At 38.3% G+C, this 23,835-nt stretch overlaps 1 protein-coding gene across 4 annotated transcripts in view; it reads right to left on the reverse strand.

Annotated features, from left to right (window-relative positions):
* Nucleotides 1–23,835, reverse strand: part of VPS8 (VPS8 subunit of CORVET complex) — a 302,450-nt gene that overhangs the window by 180,523 nt on the left and 98,092 nt on the right. For all 4 annotated transcript variants that reach the window (XM_052647321.1, XM_052647322.1, XM_052647320.1 and 1 more), the window contains 3 exons: nt 17,800–17,889; nt 14,510–14,561; nt 1,132–1,174 (listed from right to left, as the gene is read on the reverse strand). In XM_052647321.1, the coding sequence (XP_052503281.1) occupies nt 1,132–1,174; nt 14,510–14,561; nt 17,800–17,889 (185 nt within the window). The remainder of the gene's footprint in view (nt 1–1,131; nt 1,175–14,509; nt 14,562–17,799; nt 17,890–23,835) is intronic.

Here is a 23,835-nt window from a genome sequence, read left to right on the forward strand (position 1 = left end):
TTACCTAAAAGTCTCACACCCAACATCTGGAAAGAATCTGACAGCATCATTATACTGTTAACAGGTAAAAGCCTCAGGTTCGCAGAGACTTTTAAATCCAGTGGTTTTAAGAATGGTGAATAAAGATGAGAAATGAGCTAGGCTAAAAAATATTTGTAATCGGACAAGCCTTTGGGGAGAATTAGAATCTCACGAGAAATTAACTGTACAGTTTTAGCTCTAAACCAGACCTTCCTAATGGCTAATGACTAGCTCTGGGGGCTGAGTTATAAACTGTCTTCTGAATATGTCCTTATTTTGGTGGCAGGGGGTGGGGATGAGTAAATTTTAAACCTCTTTGAAGTAGTCATCAATTTTGAATGTTACAGACAACTGGATACCAGTATATTCTAAAAAGTTTAAAGTGCAGATGATAAAGAGCAAGGCAAATGCTACATATGTTCTTCTATACTAAAGAATCGAGGTAACAAATGTGAAAGAGGTCTCAAAGTTAATAATTCTGATGCATACAGAAGCTAAAATGATGTGCCAGCAGGTTCTGCCACCTTCCTGCCTACCTGCCAGCCACTTATTTATGTAAAAGCCCTATTAGGACACAATTCTGAGCTTGCATAGTCTATCAGAAGAACTCTGATCCAGGAATAAACAGATAAACATTTCTGCTTACTTCAGTCACTAACTTTGTTCATGATGCCAACTAATTTCTTGCCCTTATACATAAAATATGGACAAAAACATATCCCATAGACTTGGTAGTAAAAGTAAAATACTCTGTATCAAGATTTCTCAACCTCTGCCCTACTGATATTTCGGTATTCTTTGCTGTGGGCACTAACCTGTTCACTGCAGAATGCTAAGCAGCATCCCTGGCCTCTCTGCATTAAATGCCAGTGGCATCTCTCCCGACCCCAGTTGTGACAAAGCAAAATGTCTTTAGACATTGCAAATACATGGCAGAGGAGAGCAAGGGTGGGGGACAGAATTACTGATTGTTCAGAAGCACGGCTATACATGAAAGAATGCTGAAAAATGAAAGCACTCTACAGATTAAGAGATGACAGTACCTCTGAGAATATAAGAGATGTTTTTTAAAAGAAGCATACACACATAAATAAATTAAAAATCTCTTACCTAATATATACAAGAAGCTTGTTGCCCATAACAACTTGCTCATCTAAAATAGAAAAGTATCTTTAGCAATTCTCTCTCAAAAGCTTTTCAGAAGTATAATCTTTATGTGGAAACAACTAACAACAACAACAAAACTTTGGCATTTAAGGTGCTCTAGGTTTACTCCCAAACAATAGAAAAGTGAGATAAGACCACTTTAATTAATACTTTTTTTTTTTTTTTAGAATTTCTAATAGATTCTTTTCACAGACACAAAATCAGTCAGTCATTCAAGGGTACACATACAATAAAAGGTGTAAACCTTGTATAGGGATCTATGTATTGTTGGCGTAACTAATAGCTTGGGCCAAGAAAAGTGTTGAACACGCAATGATTTGACAGATCAACTAACTAATATTAAGGTATAACTATAATGCCTTCTCATTTGTAACATGGACTCTTACTACCTACAATATTCTAGGCTAGAAAGGTCATTGTTCACAAATGTTTAAGAAACTGAAGACTAAACACTCTTTATGACCTTTTGTATCCTAAAGTTATGTCTAGGATGTAACATTCTGTCATCTGGTAGTATAAATTTATTTCTTGGTTAAAAGAAACTGGAAACATAATTAGACCAAGTTTTAGGCCAAAAGATCAAAGTTAACAAAGAATAGTATAAGAGCATCAAGAAGGGGTGAAGTGATCAGCAATCCTTATGGCTGATAGGAATTTACGGTTGGTAATACTGATGAACTGAAATTTTTGACAAGAATACTGGAATAATGCAAGCAAGTGTACATATCTTAATCAATAATCCTTTATAAAGACTCCAAGTCTGTGTTGTTGTACATGCAAATAAACTTGAACTGCTCAAAATTACATGAATAATTACATTCTGCTTCAATTCCAAACATTTTTTCCAATCAATAAACTTTTACTTTTGTAGAGAAGTTTTAATCATGTTACAGCAAAATTGAGATGGAGGTATAGAGATTTCTTGTATATCCCTCATTCCTACACCACACAACCTCCACCACTACCAACACCCTGCACCAGTGAGACCTTGTCATCAATGAACAAACATTAGCGTATCATTACCGCCTAAGTCCACAGTTTACATTAAGGCTCACTTTTGCTGCTGTACACTCTATAGTGTGTCATTCGCTCAGTTGTGTTCAACTCTTTGCGACCCCATGGTCTGTCCATGGAATGCTCCAGGCAAGAATACTGGAGTGGATTGCCCATTCCCTTCTCCATGCGACCTTCCTGACTCAGGGAACGAACCTGGGTCTCCTGCATTGCAGGCAGATTCTTTACCATCTGAGCTACCAGGGAAGCCCTGTACACTCTATGGGTTTTGACAAATGTATACTAACATATACCCACCATTATAATATCACAGAAGAGTTTCACTGCCCTAAAAATCCTCTGCTCTACCTATTTTGTCTGTCCCTCCATTCCCTTTAACCCCTAACAAACGCTGATTCTTTTATTGTCTCCATAGTTTTGCCTTTTGCATCATGTCATATAATTGGAATCCTAAGTCATCGCCTTTTCAGACTGGCTTCTTTCACTCAGTAATGCATTTAATTTTCCTCCACATCTTTTCATGGCTTGATAGCTCATTTATTTTTGGTACTTAATGATATTTCATTGTATGGATGTACCAAGTTTATTCACTCACTCACCTACTAAAGAACATCTTGGTTGCTTCCAAGTTTAGGCAGTTATGAAGAGAGCTACTATCCACATTTGTTGTGATGCCTTTGTGGAGATAGATTTTCAACTCCTTTGGGTAAAGGAGTGCAGTTGCTGGATCATACAGTAAAAGCATGTTTAGTTTTATAAGCAATTGCCAAATTGTCTTCCACAGTGGCAATACCATTTTGCATTTCCACCAGCAATGAGAGTTTCCATTGCTCCACATCCTAGCCAGCATTTGGTGGTGTTGGTGTTTCAGATTTCAGCCATTCTAATGGGGGTGTGTGCTGGCATCCCATGGCTGTTTTAATCTGTAATTACTTAATGGTGCTGAACATCTTTCAATATGTTTACTTGCCATCTGCGTATCTTCTTTGAGATGTCTATTCAAGTCTTTGTTCAATTGCGTTGTTCATTGTTTAATTGCATTATTCATTTTCTATTGTCAAGTTTTAAGAGTTATTTATATATTTCGGATGAGTCTTTTGCAAATATTTTCTCCCAGTCTGGATTACCTTCTCATTCTCCCGATGTTGTCATTTGCAGAGCAGAAGTTTTTACTTTTAAAGAAGCACAGCTTATCAATTACTTCTTTCATGGATAATAATCTTTCTTTCATGGATAGTGCTGTATCTAAAAATTCATTACCATGACTACAGTCAACTAAATTACTGCCTGTGTTGTCTTCTAGATATTTTACAGTTTTGCATTTTCCAATTACGTCTATGGTCCACTGTGAGTTAAGTTTTGTGAAAGGTGTAAGGTCTGTGTCTAGATTCACTAGATTCACGTTTGCTCCTTGGAAGAAAAGCTATGACCAACCTAGACAGCATATTAAAAAGCTGTCACTTCGCAGGTGGATATGCAGTTTTTCCAGCACCATTTGTTGAAAAGACTATCTTTACACCAAAAGCTTCTTCAAAGATCAGTCAACTATGCTTAGAGAGTCTATTTCTGAGCTATTTTGTTCTACCGATCTATTTTTTTATTCTTTTGCCAACACCACATTGTCTTGATTATAGTGAAAGTGAAGTTGCTCAGTCGTGTCCAACTCTTTGTGACACCATGGACTGTAGCCTATCAGGCTTCTGGATCCTTGGGATTTTCCAGGCAAGAGTACTGAAGTGGGTTGCCATTTCCTTCTCCAGCGGATCTTCCTGACCCAGGGATCAAACCTGGGTCTCCTGCACTGCAGGTAGACACTTTACCCTCTGCACTAGGTCTACATTAAATCTGAAAGTTAGGTAGTGTCAGTCCTCCAACTTTGTTCTTCTCTCTCAATACTGTTTTAGCTATCCTGAGTCTTTTGCTTCTCCATATACATTTCAGAATAAGACTATTAATATCCAAAAAATAACTTGCTGGGATTTTGATTGGGATTGCACTGAACCTATAGATCAGTTTGGTACAAAATGACATCATGACAGCATTGAGTCTTCCTATCTATGAACACAGAATATCTCTCCATTTATTGAGTTCCTTGATATCTTTCATCAGAGTTTCGTAGTTGTCCTCATTTAGATCTTGTACATACTTTGTCAGATTTATACATAAGGGTACTAATATATATGGTATTTATACCATGAAATACAATGAAATTAAAAAGACTCTTGCTCCTTGGAAGAAAAGTTATGACCAACCTAGATAGCATACTCAAAAGCAGAGATATTACTTTGTCAACAAAGGTCCGTCTAGTCAAAGCTATGGTTTTTCCAGTAGTCATGTATGGATGTGAGAGTTGGACTATAAAGAAAGCTGAGTGCCGAAGAATTGATGCTTTTGAACTGTGGTGTTGGAGAAGATTCTTGAGTGTCCCTTGGACTGCAAGGAGATCAAACCAGTCTATCCTAAGGGAAATCAGTCCTGAATATTGACTAGAAGGACTGATGCTGAAGCTCCAATACTTTGGCCACCAGATGCGAAGAACTGACTCAGTGGAAAACACCCTGATGCTGGGAAAGGTTGAAGGCAGGAGGAGAAGGGGACAACAGAAGATGAGATGGTTGGATGGCATCACCAACTTGATAGACATGAATCTGAGCAAGCTCTGGGAGTTAGTGATGGACAGGGAAGCCTGGCGTGCTGCAGCCCATGGGGAGGCAAAGAGTCTGACACGACTGAGTGACTGAACTGAACGGATAAATGGCAGTGTGCTTTTATTTTCGAATCCCACTTGTTCACAGAAGGTATGTAGTAAAGTGACTGCCTTTTGTATATTAACTTTGTATCTGCAAACTTGCAACAACTGCTAATCAGTTCCAGGAGTTTTGGGGTCAATTCTTTCTGACTTTCTACATAAATGATCATGTTACCTGTAAACAGTTTTATTTCTTCCTTCCCAATCCATATACCTTTTATTTCCTTTTCTTATCTTTTTGCACTAGCTAAGACTTTCAGTATGATGTTGAAAAGCAGTGGTAAGAAAAGGACATCCCTGCCTTGCTCCTCACCACTAAGTGTCTCACCAATAAATATGACATTAGCTGTAGGTATTTTGTAGATGTTCTTTATCAAGTTCCACAAGTTTTTCTCTATTCCTAATTTGCTGAGAGTTTTTATCATGAATAGAAGTGGAACTTTGTTAAATGCTTTTTCAGCATCTACTGATATGATCATGTGATTTTTCTTCTCTCATTCTCAATGTGATGAAATACATTGACTTTCAAATGCTGAAGCAGCCTTGCACACCTGGGATAAACCTCACTTGGTTGTCGTGTATAATTCTTTTTATAACTTGACAGATTCAATTTGCTAATATTTTGTTGAGAATTTTTGTTTTTATATTCATGAGAGATACTGGTCTATAAGTTTTATTTCCTTACAATGTCTTGGTTTTGGTATCAGGCATCATAGAAAAAGACAGAAAATATTCCCTGAGTTCCGTCTTCTGAGAGATTGTAGACAATTGGTATAGTTTCTCCCTTAAATTTAAGTTTAGCGAAATTCATCAGTGAAACACACTGGACCTAGTGTTTTCTGTTTTAGTTACTGGCTCAATTTCTTTAATAGGTATAGGCTTATTCAGATTATCTATTTCTTCTTGTGTGAGTTTATCTTTCAAAAAATTGGCCTGTTTCATTAGGATTATCAAACTTATGAGCATAGAATTATCCATAATACTCTTTTATTATTACTCTTCTAATGCCCATAGGATCTGGACAACTATCCCTTCTTCCATTTCTGACATTAGTAATTTTGTGTCTTTTCTCCTTCTTATCCAAGCTAGCCTGGCTAGAGGCTCAGATTTTATTGATCTTTTCAAAGAAAAAGCTTTTGGTTTTCACCAACACCCCCCCGCCCAACATAAACAATTTTCTCAACTGATCTCTTATTTTCAGTTTTATTAATTTCTCTTCTAATTTTCATTACTTTTCTTTTGCTCACTTTGATTTAATTTGTTCTTTTTCTAAATTCCTAAGGTAGAAGCTTAAGAGTATTGATTTTAGATTTTTCTTCTTCTCTAATATATGCATTCAGTGTTGTAAATTTCTCTTGAAGCTCTGCATTAGCTGCATCTCACAAATTTTTTAAGTATTTTCATTTATTTCAAAATACTGTTAAATTTCTCTTGAGATTTCTCCTTTGTCCATGTATTATTTAGAAGTGTGTTGTTTAATCTCCAAGTATTTGGAGACTTCCCAGCTTTCTTTCTGGAGAAGGAAATGGCACCCCACTCCAGTACTCTTGCCTAGAAAATGCAATGGACAGAGGAGCCTGGTAGGCTGCAGTCCATGGGGTCGCTAAGAAACGGACACGGCTGAGCGACTTCACTTTCACTTTTCACTTTCATGCATTGGAGAAGGAAATGGCAACCCACTCCAGTGTTCTTGCCTGGAGACTCCCAGGGACAGGGGAGCCTGGTGGGCTGCCATCTCTGGGGTCACGCAGAGTCGGACACAACTGAAGTGACTTAGCAGCAGCAGCAGCTTTCTTTCTCTTAGTATTTTCTAGTTTAATTCCATTATGGTCTGAGAGTAGGATTTACATGATTTCTATTCTTTTAAATTTGTTGTGCTTTATGAACCAGAACATGGAGTTTTTTATATTCTGCTTTCATTTTTGCTACATATATACATGAAAGGTAATATTCAAGTTTGTTTCAAAAGGATTAGTTTCAGGGCTACTGAAAAGGGACTAAGAATAAAGAGGGATTAAGACTCTACCAAATGATCTTCCCTGTTCCTGTCCTTACAGAAAGAAAAAACTACAAAACCTAGACATGATATGAAAAGCTACCTGAAGATACTGAAAAGGGAACAGAAGTAGTAGACAAATCTGGTGGGAAGTTCACATTCTCTGGGAACAGGACAGACTGGCACCCACACAGTAACTGCACACAGAGGCTGAAACAGAAGGAAAACTAATCTTTCTGGGAGAAGGGAGCAGAAAAGTGAAGGAAACCATGAATGCGGAAGAGACTAGTGAAATCTCAAAATAGAAAGAGTCGAAGAGGGGATCTTCAAACTACCTACCCATATTAGTGACTGATCCCTAAGCTACTGTATATGAACAACAGTCAGAGCAGCTCATCCAGAAAGAAAAAGTCAGAACCAAGACGAGAGTTCACCCCTGAAGGTCCTAGAGTAGTTGGTTTCAGTGTGGAGTTCGTGTGCTCAGAGGAGAGGAGACAGGGACGTGCACAAGTAAATTACCATCACTGGAGGTTTGCAGTCTGAGACGAAGTGCAGTCTGTGTGCCAAGCATAGTAGCAGCTGGGGGCTCACGTGGGAAAACCAGCAATCTTTCTGGTTGGGGAGCTCAAGAAGTTAGGTGATGTGAACAGTCAACAGACTGGCAGAATCTTATAAAAAAGTAAGCCAGAAAGAGGATCTTCAAACTTGATTACCTTCATTATTGACTGACCCTTAAACCACACAGATGGAACAGAATCAAAGCAAACCAGCTAAGGACAAAGGACCTTTTGAGAAGGGACTGGAGCCACAACAGAAACAAGAGTTTGCAATTCAAGCCCAGCCAAGAAAATTACCTGATAAAACAATGAGAAAAAATTATTGGTGGAAAAAATAACAGAATCCAGAATCTCCATAATGTAACATTCAAATATTCAGGATACAATCTAAAATATTTCATCATATTTCATGTGATGAGACAAGAAAATAAAACATATTATGTTTTTCTTAAGGGAAAAGAAAATCAAGTCCAAATCTGAAATGAACAAAATGTTAGAACTGATAAGAATTTTAAATCAACTATTATATTTATCCTCAATGAAACAAAACAAAATATGTTTCATCACATGAAAATCTGAACAGATAAATGAAGAGATGCTGGAGAGAAACAGAAGCAATAAAAAAGAACCTAATGAAAATTACACAACTATAAAATATGATCATGGAAGATAAATATTCACAATGGATTTAACAGCTGAGTTGACATGAAAGAGAGTGAATCTGAAGGAAGAACAGAAACCATCCAAGGACAAGGACAGAGAGGAAAAAGGCCAAACCCAACAAAAACAAAAGCCAGAGGGACTGACCTATAAGATGATGGAGGGAGAACCTCCAATAATCTGCTCCTCCATGAAACCAAAGAGAACACTGGCAGATATGATCAAAATCAACTTTTCCAGAACTCTCGAAATTACTTAAGGCTTCCAATAATCCTAGGAATGTTTAATTCAAGGAAAATGCCTGAATGTCACTAAGAACAGTGAGCTTCGCAGTGGTTTAACATTACCTAGTCCCACTCGCTTTTTCCCAGCTTCACCGTAGCTTTGAAACCAACAGTCTTGCGACTGTGGGAGCTGTGAAAACCAGCACCCATGCAACCATTCAAGGGGGCAAAATGGGTTTGGAGTGCCCCGAAAGCCCATCCCTTAGAGAACTATCACTGTTTAACCTATTTGGCAGCTCACTTAAAAGCTGCATTCTAGGGCTTATCTTTTTCTGTCCTGACTCAGAGCTTACTCAAAGCAAACAGCACTATCCTCAAAGGATATTTAACTTTACAGGTACCAGAGGTAGTGCACCAGAAGGAACTGATTAAAGACCCACCAGAAAATTTAAAAGGAAAAACTGGAGAATGGAGGTCTTCAGGGGCTTTTAAAATTTTCAAAATATTTCTGGAACTCTAGAAGGACATGAACATGTACAGGTAAAGGGCTGTGGACACATGCAGGAAAGACCTGAAAAGACTTACAACCTATGCCTGACTTTGAGGATCTGCACAAGCAGGAAGTAAACGCTAATAAGGCAGAATTGTAAAGTGTCTACTGCAGCATCAGAACTCCAAAATAAAATAAAAGCTGACAGACCTAAAATAAGAAATAGATATTTCAACAATAACATTTAGATACCTCAATACTCATTTTTCAATAATGGATAGAACAATTAGAGGAAGATGAACAGGAAATAGAAGTCTTGAACAAAACTATAAGCCAACTAAATCTAACAGACATCTATGGAACATTCTACTCAACAACAAAACACATTGATTATTTTCAAGTGCACTTGGGATATTCTCCAGAATAGGCCATATATTAGGCTATAAGTTTGAATAAATGAAAAAAATAGAAACCATACAAAGTATGTTCTCTAAGTACAATGGAAAAAAGTGAGAAATCGGTATCAGAAGGAAATGTGAAAAATCCAAAAATATGTGGAAATTAAACAACATACTTCTAAATAACCAATATCTCAAGGCAAATAATTGGAGAAGGAAATGGCAACCCACTCCAGTGTTCTTGCCTGGAGAATCCCAGGGACAGGGGAGCCTGGTGGGCTGCCATCTATGGGGTCGCACAGAGTTGAACACGACTGAAGCGACTTAGCAGCAGCAGCAGCAGCAAGGCAAATTAGAAAATACTTCAAGATGAATGAAAATAAAGATACAACAGACACAACTTACAGAACACAGCTAAAGCACTGCTTAGAGATATCTGCAGCTATAAACACCTATTTAAAAAAAAAAAAAGGAAGAAAGAGTTCAAATCAATAATCTAGACTTTCACCTCAAGAAACTAAAAAAACAAAACAAAAACAAAAAAACCCAAGGCAAGAAGAAGTAAATAAAAAAGGCTAAGCAGAAATAAATTAAAGAGCAAAGAAAAATAATACCACTAAGATCAAAATTAGTTCTTTGGGAAAAAAACAATAAAATTGACAAACCTTTAGCTAGACAGATCAAGAAGAAAGAAGACTCAAATTACAAATATTAGTAATAAGAGACATCACTATAAACCTTATAAAAACAGAAAGAATTATAAGAGAACACCATAACCATTATATGGTAACAGATTAAATGGACACATTCCTAGAAACATAAAAACTACCAAAACTGATTCAAGAAGAAACGAATAATCTGAACAGACTTAACAAGCAGAGACTGAACTAGTAATTTAAAAACTTCCAACAAGAAATATTCCAGGCTCACATGGTTTTATTAATGAATTCTACCACATATTTAAAGAATTAACACCAATCCTTCAAAACCTCTTCCAAAAGACAGAAGAGTGAACACTTCCCTACTCTTTTCATGAGCAAGTATACCAAGATATCAAATATACTTGATACTAAGACCAAAAAAGAAAAGATATGAAAAGAAAATTATACAACAATATCTTTTATGAAGACAGCCATAAAAAATTATCAGAAAAATTTAGCAAACTCAATCTTGAAACATGTAAAAACAATTATATTGTGACCAAGGGAGATTTACTCCAAGACCATAAGACTGACTTAACATATAAAAATGATATAAACCATATCAATAAAATAAAGGATAAAATCCACAAGATTATCTTAACAGATGCAGAAAAAAGCATTTGATAAAATCCAACCATTCCATGTTAAAAATACTCAAATTAGGAACAGAAGGCAACTTTCTCAAAACAATAAGGCCATCTACGAAAAACCGACAATTAACATCATATTCATGGTATCTGGTCCCCTCACTTCATGGCAGATAGATGGGGAAACAGTGGCTGACTTCATTTTGGGGGAACTCCAAAATCACTGCAGATGGTGACTGTGTCCATGAAATTAAAAGATGCTTACTCCTTGGAAGGAAAGTTATGACCAGCCTAGACAGAATATTAAAAAGCAGAGACATTACTTTGTCAACACAGGTCCGTCTAGTCAAGGTTATGGTATTTCCAGTAGTCATGTATCAATGTGAAAGTTGGACTATAAAGAAAGCCAAGCGCCTAAGAATTGATGCTTTCGAACTGCGGTGTTGGAGAAGACTCCTGAGAGTCCTTTGGACTGCAAGGAGATCCAAGCAGTCATCCTAAAGGAGATCAGTCCTGGGTGTTCACTGGAAGGACTGATGTTGAAGCTGAAACTCCAATAATTTGGCCACCTGACGCGAAGAGCTGACTCATTTGAAAAGACCCTGATTTTGGGAAAGATTGAGGGCAGGAGGAGAAGGGGACGACAGAGGATGAGATGGTTGGATGGCATCACCAACTCGATGGACATGGGTAAACTCTGGGAGCTGGTGATGGACAGGGAGGCCTGGCATGCTGCAGTTCACGGGGTTGCACAGAGTCAGACATGACTGAGCGACTGAACTGAACTGAAGTTAATGGTAAAAAAACTGAATGCTTCCCCCGTAGGCAGAAAAAAGCTAAGGATGTCCATTCTTGCCACTTCTGCTCAACACTGTATTGGAGGTTCTAGACAGATCAATTAGGGAAGAAAAATAAAAGGAATTCAGATCAGAAAGGAAGAAGTAAAATTAACTTTATTAACAGATGACATGATCATATAGCTGAAAAATTCCAAAGAATCCACTTTAAAAATTAGAACTGGTGAATGAAGGATGCAGATATAAGATCAATATAAAAATCAACTTTACTGCAAATACCCTGGCAGTCCAATTGTTAGGACTCAACACTCACTTCTGGGGCTGGGGTTCAAATCCTAGTTGGGAAATTCAGATCCTGCAAGCTGCTGGTTTAGCCAAAAAAACAAAAAATTAATTTTATTTCTATACACTGCCAATGAACATTCTGAAAATGAAATTTTTAAAAAATCCATTTATAATGGCATCAAACTAAATAAACTAGGAATAGATTCAGCAAAAGAAGAAGTATATGACTTGTACACTGAAAACCGCAACACTGAAAGAAATTAAAGAAGACCAAACAAATGGAAAGATAGACTGTGTTCATGGAACTGGAAGACTAATAATGCTAAAATAGCAACACTCCCCAAATTGATCTATCAATTCAAAGCAATCTTCTCTCCAAATTGATCTATCAATTCAAAGCAATCTTTATCAAAGTCTCAGCTGTCTTTCTGCAGAAGTTGAGAAAACAAACTGATTTTAAAAGACCAAAATAAATGGAAAATATATATCCATAGGTTAGAAGACTCTACATTAAGATGGCAATCCCCTCCGCCCCAAAACTAACCTATAGAATCAATGCAATCCCACACAAAATTCAAGTAAGCTTTTAAAAAGAAACTGATAAGCGGATTTTAAAGGTCATTCAGGAAGGCAAAGGGCCTTTTATTCTGAAAAAGAATAAAGCTGGAAGAGTAAAGATACCTTATCTTAAGACCTACTACAAAGTTATAATCAAGACAGTATATTATTGGCATTGGGCTTCTCAGGTGGCACTAGTGGTTAAGAACCTGCCTGCCAATGCAGGAGAGGTAAGAGACACGAGTTCGATCCCTCGGTTGAGAAGATCCGCTGGAGGAGGACATGGCAACCCACTCCAGTATTCTTGCCTGGAGGAATCCCATGGACAGAGGAGCCTGGTGGGCTACAGTCCATAGGGTCACAGAGTTGGACACAACTGAAGCAACTAAGCACTGACATACAGGCCAATGGAATGTAACAAGAAGTTTGGAAATAAACTCATACAGTCAGTTGACTTTTGACAAAAATCAATTTTTTGCAAAAAAAAATTTTTTTTTCCAAAAAAGATGTACAGATAATTCAATAGAAACAAGATAATCTTTTTCAGAAAATGGTAGAGGAACTGATAACTATAGAGGGAAAAGTCCCTGAACTTCACCTTGCATCATATATGAAAGCTAACTCAAAATGTATTACAAAACTGAACACAAATACTAAAACTATTATATCTCTACTGAAGTCGCTCAGTCGTGTCCGACTCTGCAACCCCATGGACTGTAGCCTACCAGGCTTCTCCCTCCATGGGATTCTCCAGGCAAGAGTACTGGAGTGGGTTGCATTTCCTTCTCCAGGAGATCTTCCTGACCCAGGGATTGAACCCGGGTCTCCCACATTCCAGGCAGATGCTTTCACCTCTGAGCCACCAGGGAAGCTCTAGAAGCAAACAAAAGATAAAATCTTTATGATGCTGAGTTGGACAAAGATTTCTTAAACAGAACACCAAAAGTCGAAAACTAAAGAAAAACAAAATAAATAAAATGGACCTCATGAAGACTGAAAACTTTTGTTCTTTGAAACATGGTTAAGAAAACAAAACAGTAAGCAACAGATTGGGCACAAAATTTTGTGAAACACATATTTAAAAAGGCCTTATATCCAGACTACACAAGGACTCTAAAAGGCTCTGATGGAGATTTCACACACCCAGAATTCAATAATATGAAGTCAAATAACATCTCTTCTCTACCTTTCTAGAAAGTGCTAAAAGATTTAAATGGATGATTCATACAAAAAAAGATAAGTGAATGGGCAAAAGCACGTGAAAAGACGCTGAACATCACTAACCATGAGGGAAATAAAAATTTAAACCACAATGAGATACCATTATCCACCCACTTAGAATGGCTAAATATTTTAAAAGACTGACAATACCAAGCGTTTGCAAAGATATGGAGCTATCAGAAATCTCATACTGCTGATGGGAATGTAAAACGGTATACTCATTTTGAAAAACCAAACAGCAATACTTCGGAAAGTAAAACATATATTTACTATACAATCCATCCATTTTAATTCTAGATAGTTGTCCAAGAAGAATGAACACATGCCCAAGAAAACTTATTCACAGCTATGGGTCAGGAATGGGGGATAAGAACAACATAAGGGATACGTGTGGTGATGAAACTGTTCTGTACTGTGATCAATGTGAATATTTGGTTGTGATACTCTGCTTTAGTTTTGCAAGATGTTGCCACTGAGGGAAAATGGGTAAACAGTATGCAGGATCTCTGTGTCATTTCATACAATTGCATGTGAATCTACAATTTCCTCATAATAAAAAGTTTAATTAAAAACATAACAAAACTCATTCACAAATGGAGCAGCATTACTTATAATAGCTCCAAAACAGAAGCAACTGGGTCCTTCAACGGATGAGTAGATAAACCAGTGACAGTATACCCAACCCATGGATCACCATTTTCAGCAACTAAAGGGAACAAAATCATATATGCAACAACATGGGTGAGTCTCAAATACACTGTGCTAAAGTGAAATAAATAAAACACTGAAACTATGTAATTCTATTTACATGAACAGTAGTTAAAAAAAAAAAGCACAGTAAAAACCGTAGGTCAGAATTGCCAGGGGATGGGACGGTGGGGAGTCGAGTACAAGGGACAGAAGGAAACCTTGTAGTGTGGAATTATACAGCTCCTTCTACAATTTGAATATGTCAGTTGTTACATGACCATGTACAATTATCAAAATTCACACTGTACACATAAAATTGGTGAAATCTATGTTATTTAAATAATGTTTTTAAACACAAAAAAGAGAAAAACATTAAGGCTTAGAAAATTAATACCTGTTAGCGTCTTTCCTGCATTCAAAGGAGGTGCAATGACTCTGAGAAGTTTCTGCATGAAAATTAATAGAACAATCAACATCATCTTTAAAAAAATATTTCAAAAAATAATTAAAATCTTATGCTATAATCACCTTTCCCTGACTGAATTAGTCATTTGCTATTAAGATTAAATATAAAAACTTTTAATGTGGACATAAACTGTTTCAGTAGGATCACTAAGAAATAATCATTGCTGTCATATTCCTCACTGAAAGAAACCATTTAACAAATACCAGTTAGACGAAAGTCTTTGTTGAGAGCATTATTCCTAATATAAGCTATCCTTAGACTCCTAAAAGAGCTTTATTTTTAAAAAAAATACTAAGCAAATCAAAGGATTAGCAGCCCACCAAAACAGTAAGATTACTGTAAGCTGAAAACATGTGAACAATCAGCAGCCACAGAAAAAGACGTCGAAATGGAAGCAGAGCCTATGAAAATACAAGATTAATGGCAAAACTACACTGGCCTTCCTGGGAGGGATTTTACTGTTTTGGGAGAGGACAGGCCTTTAGCACTGGGAAGTGGGGGCAAATCCAACTATTCATTAGTACCCAAAAGCCCAATAAAGCTCTTCATATTTTCCAAGGAAACCTAAATCCCTCCCCCCTCACACCCCAAGTTTCATTAAACTGGTAGATAAGCCTCTCCCTCTGGCTGTGTAGTGATTCACTCATTTCTGAGTTCTCCCAGTACAAGTGTGAAGAAACCTTTTCCCCTGTCAGTCTGTTCATTGTCAGCTAATTCACAGTCTTCTCCCCACCATTCGGATTTCAGTTGGTAGAGGAAAAGTTTTCCCTCCCAACACAAGGCACTATTATATCAGAAGCAGCCAAAACTAGAACTAAGGAAAGATTTCAGAGACTATGGTAATCAACTCAAATATGATGACACTGTCATTCTAGAAAAACTAGAAAATTTCAAAAGGCAATACAGTTCCTCTTTTTTTTAAGTTTTTAGTTCACATTAGCGAATAGTTGATTTACAATGTTGTGTTGAGGGAAGAACATGCTGAGCTGACTCATCTTGAAAAAAGAAGGAAACTCCATCTTGCACTTCCAGTGAGCTTTGGACTTCTGTGCCTGGTAGCCAAGGGGATAACATACCTATGGCCAAACTGGCCTCCTGGACGTGATAAACACCAGATTCCAAACCAAGATTTCCTGTTGCCAGAAAGAATGTAATAATCCCCTTTGTAGTCAATCACCTTTGTAATCTTTATGGTGCCCATTGGTGCAGGCTACAAGGTATAACTAGCTGACCCTTCTGATTATGAATCATGGCTGTAACCTGATTGTATCTCCCTTTAACACTTTCCAGTCTAGGTTTAAGGAATTTGGGGATGTGGGCTTAAACAGTACACTTAAGGTATATAAGGTTTTCACAAAAAAAGTCGGTCAGGGTCCTTGGCTAAGAGGAGAGTCTGCCTTGGGCCCACTGGTGTAATAAACTGCACTCCACTATCTGCACTGTCCTTCTGAGTGAGTTTGCTTCTCGGAACGCGTGGCAACAACAGTGTTAGTTTCAGGTGTACAGAAAGGTGATTTAGTTATACATATACATATATCTATTCTTTTTCAGATTCTTTTAATTTGGACCTCTTTAAACTGAAATAACTAAACTTTAAACACTGAATAGTGACTTCTTTACAGGCAGAGAATTATAAAAGGGCAATCACAGGATGCCTCTAACTTCCCACTGCTAAAATCTCCAAATAACTATTTAATAACAAACACCAAGCTCCTGCTGAAAGTCATTAAACTTGAAAACTACTCAACAAAAAACAAGGCAACCTCAACAGTAAAGTGTTCCATCTGAGATGCATAGCTATAAATACAAACCAGATTCTGAGCAATAAAAAATCCACACAAAACAAAAACTTCAAAAGCAGCAATAACAAAACCCCACAACCATTTTTATCAACATAGAATGCATCAAATCAGAATCTGTTTACAGGGATTATTTTGAGAGAAACTAGACACTGCATTAATTATTCCTAATTGTGGTTTAATAGTTTAATTGTGGTTTAAAAATGGAGAACATTTTTGCATGCACAGAGGTCATGGACCTCACTGAAGAGGCAGCTGAGAGGTGTTCAAATGTTAAGAATACTTATTTGAAACACAGACAATCAAAATCAAAACTAGTGCAGGAAGGCTGTGGCACTCATCTGGAAAATGACCAAGAGAAAAGAAGTACACAAAACTTAAGGAGTTATGAACTAAAGGGATATTCACCTTCCAAGTGAAAAGAAATCTGAAATATCATGGAATGACTGCTGACTTAAATAATACTGTAAATGCTTTCGGATGTTCATTAAATATGCAAAAATGTTGACTGGACGCCTTCAAGAGACGCCTGGATCTTCTGACCCAGGTAATGCAGTCACTGTAATAACACAGTGGGCTGGCAGGGCACTACATGCGTGCTAAGTTGCTTCAGTCGTGTCTGACTCTTTGAGACCCTATGGACCGCAGCCCACCAGGCTCCTCTGTCCATGGGATTCTTCAGGCAAGGATATTGGAGTAGGTTACCATTTCCTCTTCCAGGGGATCTTCCTGACATACCCACAGTCCATAACCCTTAATTCTGTCTTCAAATTTAAAGGAACTAACATGATGGAGACAGGTTTGTTTCTTTTAAAAATAAACCCAAGTGCTTTTTAGGTGCTCTTTTCTAATGGTAAGGATAATAAGAAATTCTAATGAATGCTAGAAAATTCTGAAATGGGAAAAGCAACTTAGCTATTAACAAATAATGACTTCTCACCATTTTTAGGAGTTTCCCCTAGCAGAATATAGCTACAAAACAGCAATACTCAATAGTACCATTACTCCATATAGAGTAATAGAGTAGTACTCTGTTATAGAATTGAATATTCATTAATAATTAATAAATAATTATTCCATAGTATAGACTAAATTTCTTATAACTTTTGGAAAAGCTACAATAATATGAAAGTCTGTTAGAAAAAAAACTTAGAGTCTCACAGGCTTTTATTTATTGTTCCCTGGGATTTAAACACCTACTTATGCAGATAAAAAGAATGCAATGGCATGTAGGTATATGAAGGTATAAAATTATAAAGACTATCTAAAGTCCTGAACAACAATGGGTGCAAGTCTAATAAACCTACAAGACAATTTAAAGTGAGTGGATGAAAACAAACTATTCAAAGCAAATGGAGAGAAGCAAAAAAACATTAATAGATAATATTAAATATGTGTACAAATTAGGAAGAATCTTACCTCCATTGGACTAATAAATTCATTCATGCCTCTGTTGTAGACATAGATCATAGCATCATATAGTCGATTTTCCCAACACATGAGAACTATCTGTAAAAAGGAAATGTTGCTTGGTCCATACAATTCAGTAAGTCTCACCAATTATTTTCCTCAAAGCTTTAATTATGGGGAAGATTTTGAATTCCCTTTCCTAATTTTTCTTATTCCTTCTCTGAAAAAGAATCTGAAATTAAAGTACTCAAACACAATGCCAGGGTAAGAGCTGTTGTAGGTTCAATGTTACTTTAAATAGTATAATAGCTACTTTTAAACATCCTCCAATATATGATTTTATTTCTTCTCTATCCTCCCCCTTTCCATATCCATTCTACCTCTGGTCTCTAGTTCTACAAATATTTACTAAACTTTTGTATTCAGTTCCTCTCCTCGGCATTGGGATAATACGTAAGACAAATCCAGATCTAGTCTCTACCCTGAGAGCACTTCCATTCATCCTGGACACTCACCAAAAGAAGGGGCACAAAATAGTATGTGAATTATGATTTGGGGAAGATACTCAATTACGCAAATAGTTCATTTACAAATGTGGTAAGTCTATACAGGAACCTGTCTTGGTCTAGTGTATTCAGAAGGTCATCCCTGAAGGAGCAATATTTAAGTCATCTGTAAAGCCCTGACTTGAAGTATGGAGAACATCATACTCTGTGCCTATGAGAGCTAAATTATAGTACTGAGTGACAGGAGAAGACTGAAGTAGAAGAGCAGAGGTCAAAGAAGGAGAATGCTAAGGGACAGCCAAAGAGGTTCAGAGGACCTAACGAATGCATGATATTAAAAGACGTTCGCTTCTTCAAAGAAAAGCTATGATAAACCTAGACAGCATATTAAAAAGCAGAGACATTACTTTGTCGTCAAAGGTCCATATAGTCAAAGCTATGGTTTTCCCAGTAGTTACGTATGGATGTGAGAGCTGGACAATAAAAAAGGCTGAGTGCCAAAGAATTGATGCCTTCAAAATGTGGTGCTGGAGAAGACTTTTGAGAGTCCCTTGGACAGCAAGGAGATCAAACAAGTCAATCCTAAAGGAAACCAACCCTGAATATTCACTGGAAGGAGTGATGCTGAAGTTCCAATACTTTGGCCACCTGATATGAAGAGCCAACTCAATGAAAAAGACCCTGATGCTAGGAAAGACTGAAGACTAGAGGAGAAGGGGCAACAGAGGATGAGAAAGTTGGGTGGCGTCACTGATTCAATGGACGTTAAGTTTGAGCAAACTCTGGGAGGTGGTGGAGCACAGGGAAGCCTGGAGTGCTGAAGTCCATGGGGTCACAGAGTCAGACACGACGGAGTGACTGAACAACAAGAGATACATGTATGTAAGCCAAAGGCAGAGGAGGAAATGAGGGGTTTTGCAGGCAGAAGGAGCAGAGAGGATGAAAGGAGCTTGAAGTGGTTAAGGATGAAGAGAAATCCATTTGAGAAAACAGGGAAAGGAACAGAGATGACTGGAAGGATCAAGTTCCGTTGCTCAGTGGTGTCCAACTCTTTGCAAACCCACGGACTATAGCCTGCCAGGCTCCTCTGTCCATGGAATTTTCCAGGCAACAACACTGGAGTGGATTATTTCCTCCTCCAGGGGATCTTTCTGACCCAGCAATCAAATCCGTGTCTCCTGCACGACAGGTGGATTTTTTTTTTAACACTGAGTCACCTGCAAAGCCCTGCCTTGAAGTATGGAGTACATCATGCTCTGTTCCTATGAGAGCTAAATTATGGTACTGAGTGACAGGAGAAGACTGAAGTAGAAGAGCAAAGGTCAAAAAAGGAGAATGGTAAGGAAGAGCCAAAGAGGTTCAGAGGGAAAATGGAAGTGAGGTGTTATGGCAGAGTTTTCCCAGACAAAGGCATGTTCAGGGTCCTCTCCTCTTCCTCTCAGCCAGTGTGAAGGTCATACATATTTTTATAGCTTCCCTAACTTCCCCTCTTCCAATACCCTCTTCCAACAACACAAGAGAAGAATCTACACATGGACATCACCAGATGGTCAACACCAAAATCAGATTGATTATATTCTTTGCAGCCAAAGATGGAGAAGCTTTATACAGTCAACAAAAACAAGACCAGGAGCTGACTATGACTCAGATCATGAACTCCTTATTGCCAAATTCAGACTTAAATTGAAGAAAGTAGGGAAAACCACTAGACCATTGAGGTATGACCTAAATCAAATCCCTTATGAAGATACAGTGGAAGTGAGAAACAGATTTAAGGGACTAGATCTGATAGAGTGCCTGACGAACTATGGACGGAGCTTCGCGACACTGTATAGGAGACAGGGATCAAGACCATCCCCATGGAAAAGAAATGCAAAAAAGCAAAATGGCTGTCTGGGGAGGCCTTACAAATAGCTGTGAAAAGAAGAGAAGCGAAAAGCAAAGGAGAAAAGGAAAGATATAAGCATCTGAATGCAGAGATCCAAAGAATAGCAAGAAAAGATAAGAAAGCCTTCTTAGGCTATCAGTGCAAAGAAATAGAGGAAAAGAACAGAATGGGAAAGACTAGAGATCTCTTCAAGAAAATTAGAGATACCAAGGGAACATATCACGCAAAGATGGGCTCAATAAAGGACAGAAATGGTATGGACCTAAAAGAAGCAGAAGATATTAAGAAGAGGTGGCAAGAATACACGGAAGACCTGTACAAAAAAAAATCTTCACAAGCAAGATAATCACGATGGTGTGATCACTCATCTAGAGCCAGACATCTTGGAATGTGAAGTCAAGTGGGCCTTAGAAAACATCACTAAGAACAAAGCTAGTGGAGGTGATTGAATTCCAGTAGAGCTATTTCAAATTCTGAATGATGATGCTGTGAAAGTGCTGCACTCAATATGCCAGCAAATTTGGCAAACTCAGCAGTGGCCACAGGACTGGAAAGGTCAGTTTCCATTCCAATCCCAAAGAAAGGCAATGCCAAAGAATGCTCAGACTACCACACAACTGCACTCATCTCACACGCTTGTAAAGTAATGCTCAAAATTCTCCAAGCCAGGCTTCAGCAATACGTGAACCGTGAACTTCCAGATGTTCAAGCTGGTTTTAGAAAAGGCAGAGGAACCAGAGATCAAATTGCCAACATCTGCTGGATCATGGAAAAAGCAAGAGAGTTCCAGAAAAACATCTATTTCTGCTTTATTGACTATGCCAAAGCCTTTGACTGTGTGGATCACAATCAACTGTGGAAAATTCTGAGAGAGATGGGAATACCAGACCACCTGACCTGCCCCTTGAGAAATCTGTATGCAGGTCAGGAAGCAACAGTTAGAACTGGACATGGAACAACAGACTGGTTCCAAATAGGAAAAGGAGTACGCCAAGGCTGTATACTGTCACCCTGCTTATTTAATTTATATGCAGAGTACATCAAGAGAAACACTGGGCTGGACCAGCACAAGCTGGAATCAAGATTGCTGGGAGAAATATCAATAACCTCAGATATGCAGATGACACCACCCTTATGGCAGAAAGTGAAGAGGAACTAAGAAGCCTCTTGATGAAAGTGAAAGAGGAGAGTGAAAAAGTTGGCTTAAAGCTCAACATTCAGAAAACTAAGATCATGGCATCTGGTCCCATCATTTCATGGGAAACAGATGGGGATACAGTGGAAACAGTGTTATACTTTATTTCGGGGGGCTCCAAAATCACTGCAGATGGTGACCGCAGCCATGATTTTAAAAGACGCTTACTCTTTGGAAGAAAGTTCAGTTCAGTTCAGTTGCTCAGTCCTGTCCGACTCTTTGCAACCCCATGAATCGCAGCACGCCAGACCTCCCTGTCCATCACCAACTCCCGGAATTCACTCAGACTCACATCCATCGAGTCAGTGATGCCATCCAGCCATCTCATCCTTGGTCGTCCCCTTCTCCTCCTGACCCCAATCCCTCCCAGCATCAGAGTCTTTTCCAATGAGTCAACTCTTCGCATGAGGTGGCCAAAGTACTGGAGCGTCAACTTTAAAATCATTCCTTCCAAAGAAATCCCAGGGTTGATCTCCTTCTGAATGGACTGGTTGGATCTCCTTGCAGTCCAAGGGACTCTCAACAGTCTTCTCCAACACCACAGTCCAAAAGCATAAATTTTTCAGTGCACAGCCTTCTTCACAATCCAACTCTCACATCCATACATGACCACTGGAAAAACCATAGCCTTGACTAGACGGACCTTAGTCGGCAAAGTAATGTCTCCGCTTTTGAATATGCTATCTAGGTAGGTCATAACTTTTCTTCCAAGAAGTAAGCGTCTTTTAACTTCATGGCTGCAGTCACCATCTGCAGTGATTTTGGAGCCCCAAAAAATAAAGTCTGACACTGTTTCCACTGTTTCCCCATCTATTTCCCATGAACTGATGGGACCAGATGCCATGGTCTTCGTTTTCTGAATGTTGAGCTTTAAGCCAACTTTTTCACTCTCCTCTTTCACTTTCATCAAGAGGCTTCTTAGTTCCTCTTCACTTTCTGCCATAAGGGTGGTGTCATCTGCATATCTGAGGTTATTGATATTTCTCCCAGCAATCTTGATTCCAGCTTGTGTTTCTTCCAGTCCAGCATTTCTCATGATGTACTCAGCATACAAGTTAAATAAGCAGGGTGACAATATACAGCCTTGACGTACTCTTTTTCCTATTTGGAACCAGTCTGTTGTTCCATGTCCAGTTCTAACTGTTGCTTCCTGACCTGCATACAGGTTTCTCAAGAGGCAGGTCAGGTGGTCTGGTATTCCCATCTCTCTCAGAATTTTCCACAGTTGATTGTGATCCACACAGTCAAAGGCTTTGGGATAGTCAATAAAACAGAAATAGATGTTTTTCTGGAACTCTCTTGCTTTTTCCATGATCCAGCAGATGTTGGCAATTTGATCTCTGGTTCCTCTGCCTTTTCTAAAACCAGCTTGAACATCAGGGAGTTCATGGTTCACGTATTGCTGAAGCCTGGCTTGGAGAATTTTGAGCATTACTTTACAAGCATGTGAGATGAGTGCAATTGTGTGGTAGTCTGAGCATTCTTTGGCATTGCCTTTCTTTGGGATTGGAATGGAAACTGACCTTTTCCAGTCCTGTGGCCACTGCTGAGTTTTCCAAATTTGCTGGCCTATTGAGTGCAGCACTCTCACAGCATCATCATTCAGGATTTGAAATAGCTCTACTGGAATTCAATCACCTCCACTAGCTTTGTTCTTAGTGATGTTTTCTAAGGCCCACTTGACTTCACATTCCAGGATGTCTGGCTCTAGATGAGTGATCACACCATCGTGATTGTCCGGGTTGTGAAGATCTTTTTTGTACAGTTCTTTTGTGTATTCTTGCCACCTCTTCTTAATATCTTCTGCTTCTGTTAGGTCCATACCATTTCTGTCCTTTATTGAGCCCATCTTTGCATGATATGTTCCCTTGGTATCTCTAATTTTCTTGAAGAGATCTCTAGTCTTTCCCATTCTGTTCTTTTCCTCTATTTCTTTGCACTGATAGCCTAAGAAGGCTTTCTTATCTTTTCTTGCTATTCTTTGGATCTCTGCATTCAGATGCTTATATCTTTCCTTTTCTCCTTTGCTTTTTGCCTCTCTTCTTTCACATCTATTTGTATGGCCTCCCCAGACAGCCATTTTGCTTTTTTGCATTTCTTTTCCATGGGGATGGTCTTGATCCCTGTCTCCTGTACAATGTCACGAACCTCCGTCTATAGTTCATCAGGCACTCTATCAGATCTAGTCCCTTAAATCTATTTCTCACTTCCACTGTATAATCATAAGGGATTTGATTTAGGTCATACCTGAGTGGTCTAGCGGTTTTCCCTACTTTCTTCAATTTGAGTCTGAATTTGGCAATAATGAGTTCATGATCTGAGCCACAGTCAGCTCCTGGTCTTGTTTTTGTTGACTGTATAAAGCTTCTCCATCTTTGGCTGCAAAGAATATAATCAATCTGATTTTGGTGTTGACCATCTGGTGATGTCCATGTGTAGAGTCTTCTCTTGTGTTG

Source organism: Budorcas taxicolor, chromosome 1 (genome assembly GCF_023091745.1).
Source record: "Budorcas taxicolor isolate Tak-1 chromosome 1, Takin1.1, whole genome shotgun sequence".
Classification (NCBI taxonomy): domain Eukaryota; kingdom Metazoa; phylum Chordata; class Mammalia; order Artiodactyla; family Bovidae; genus Budorcas; species Budorcas taxicolor.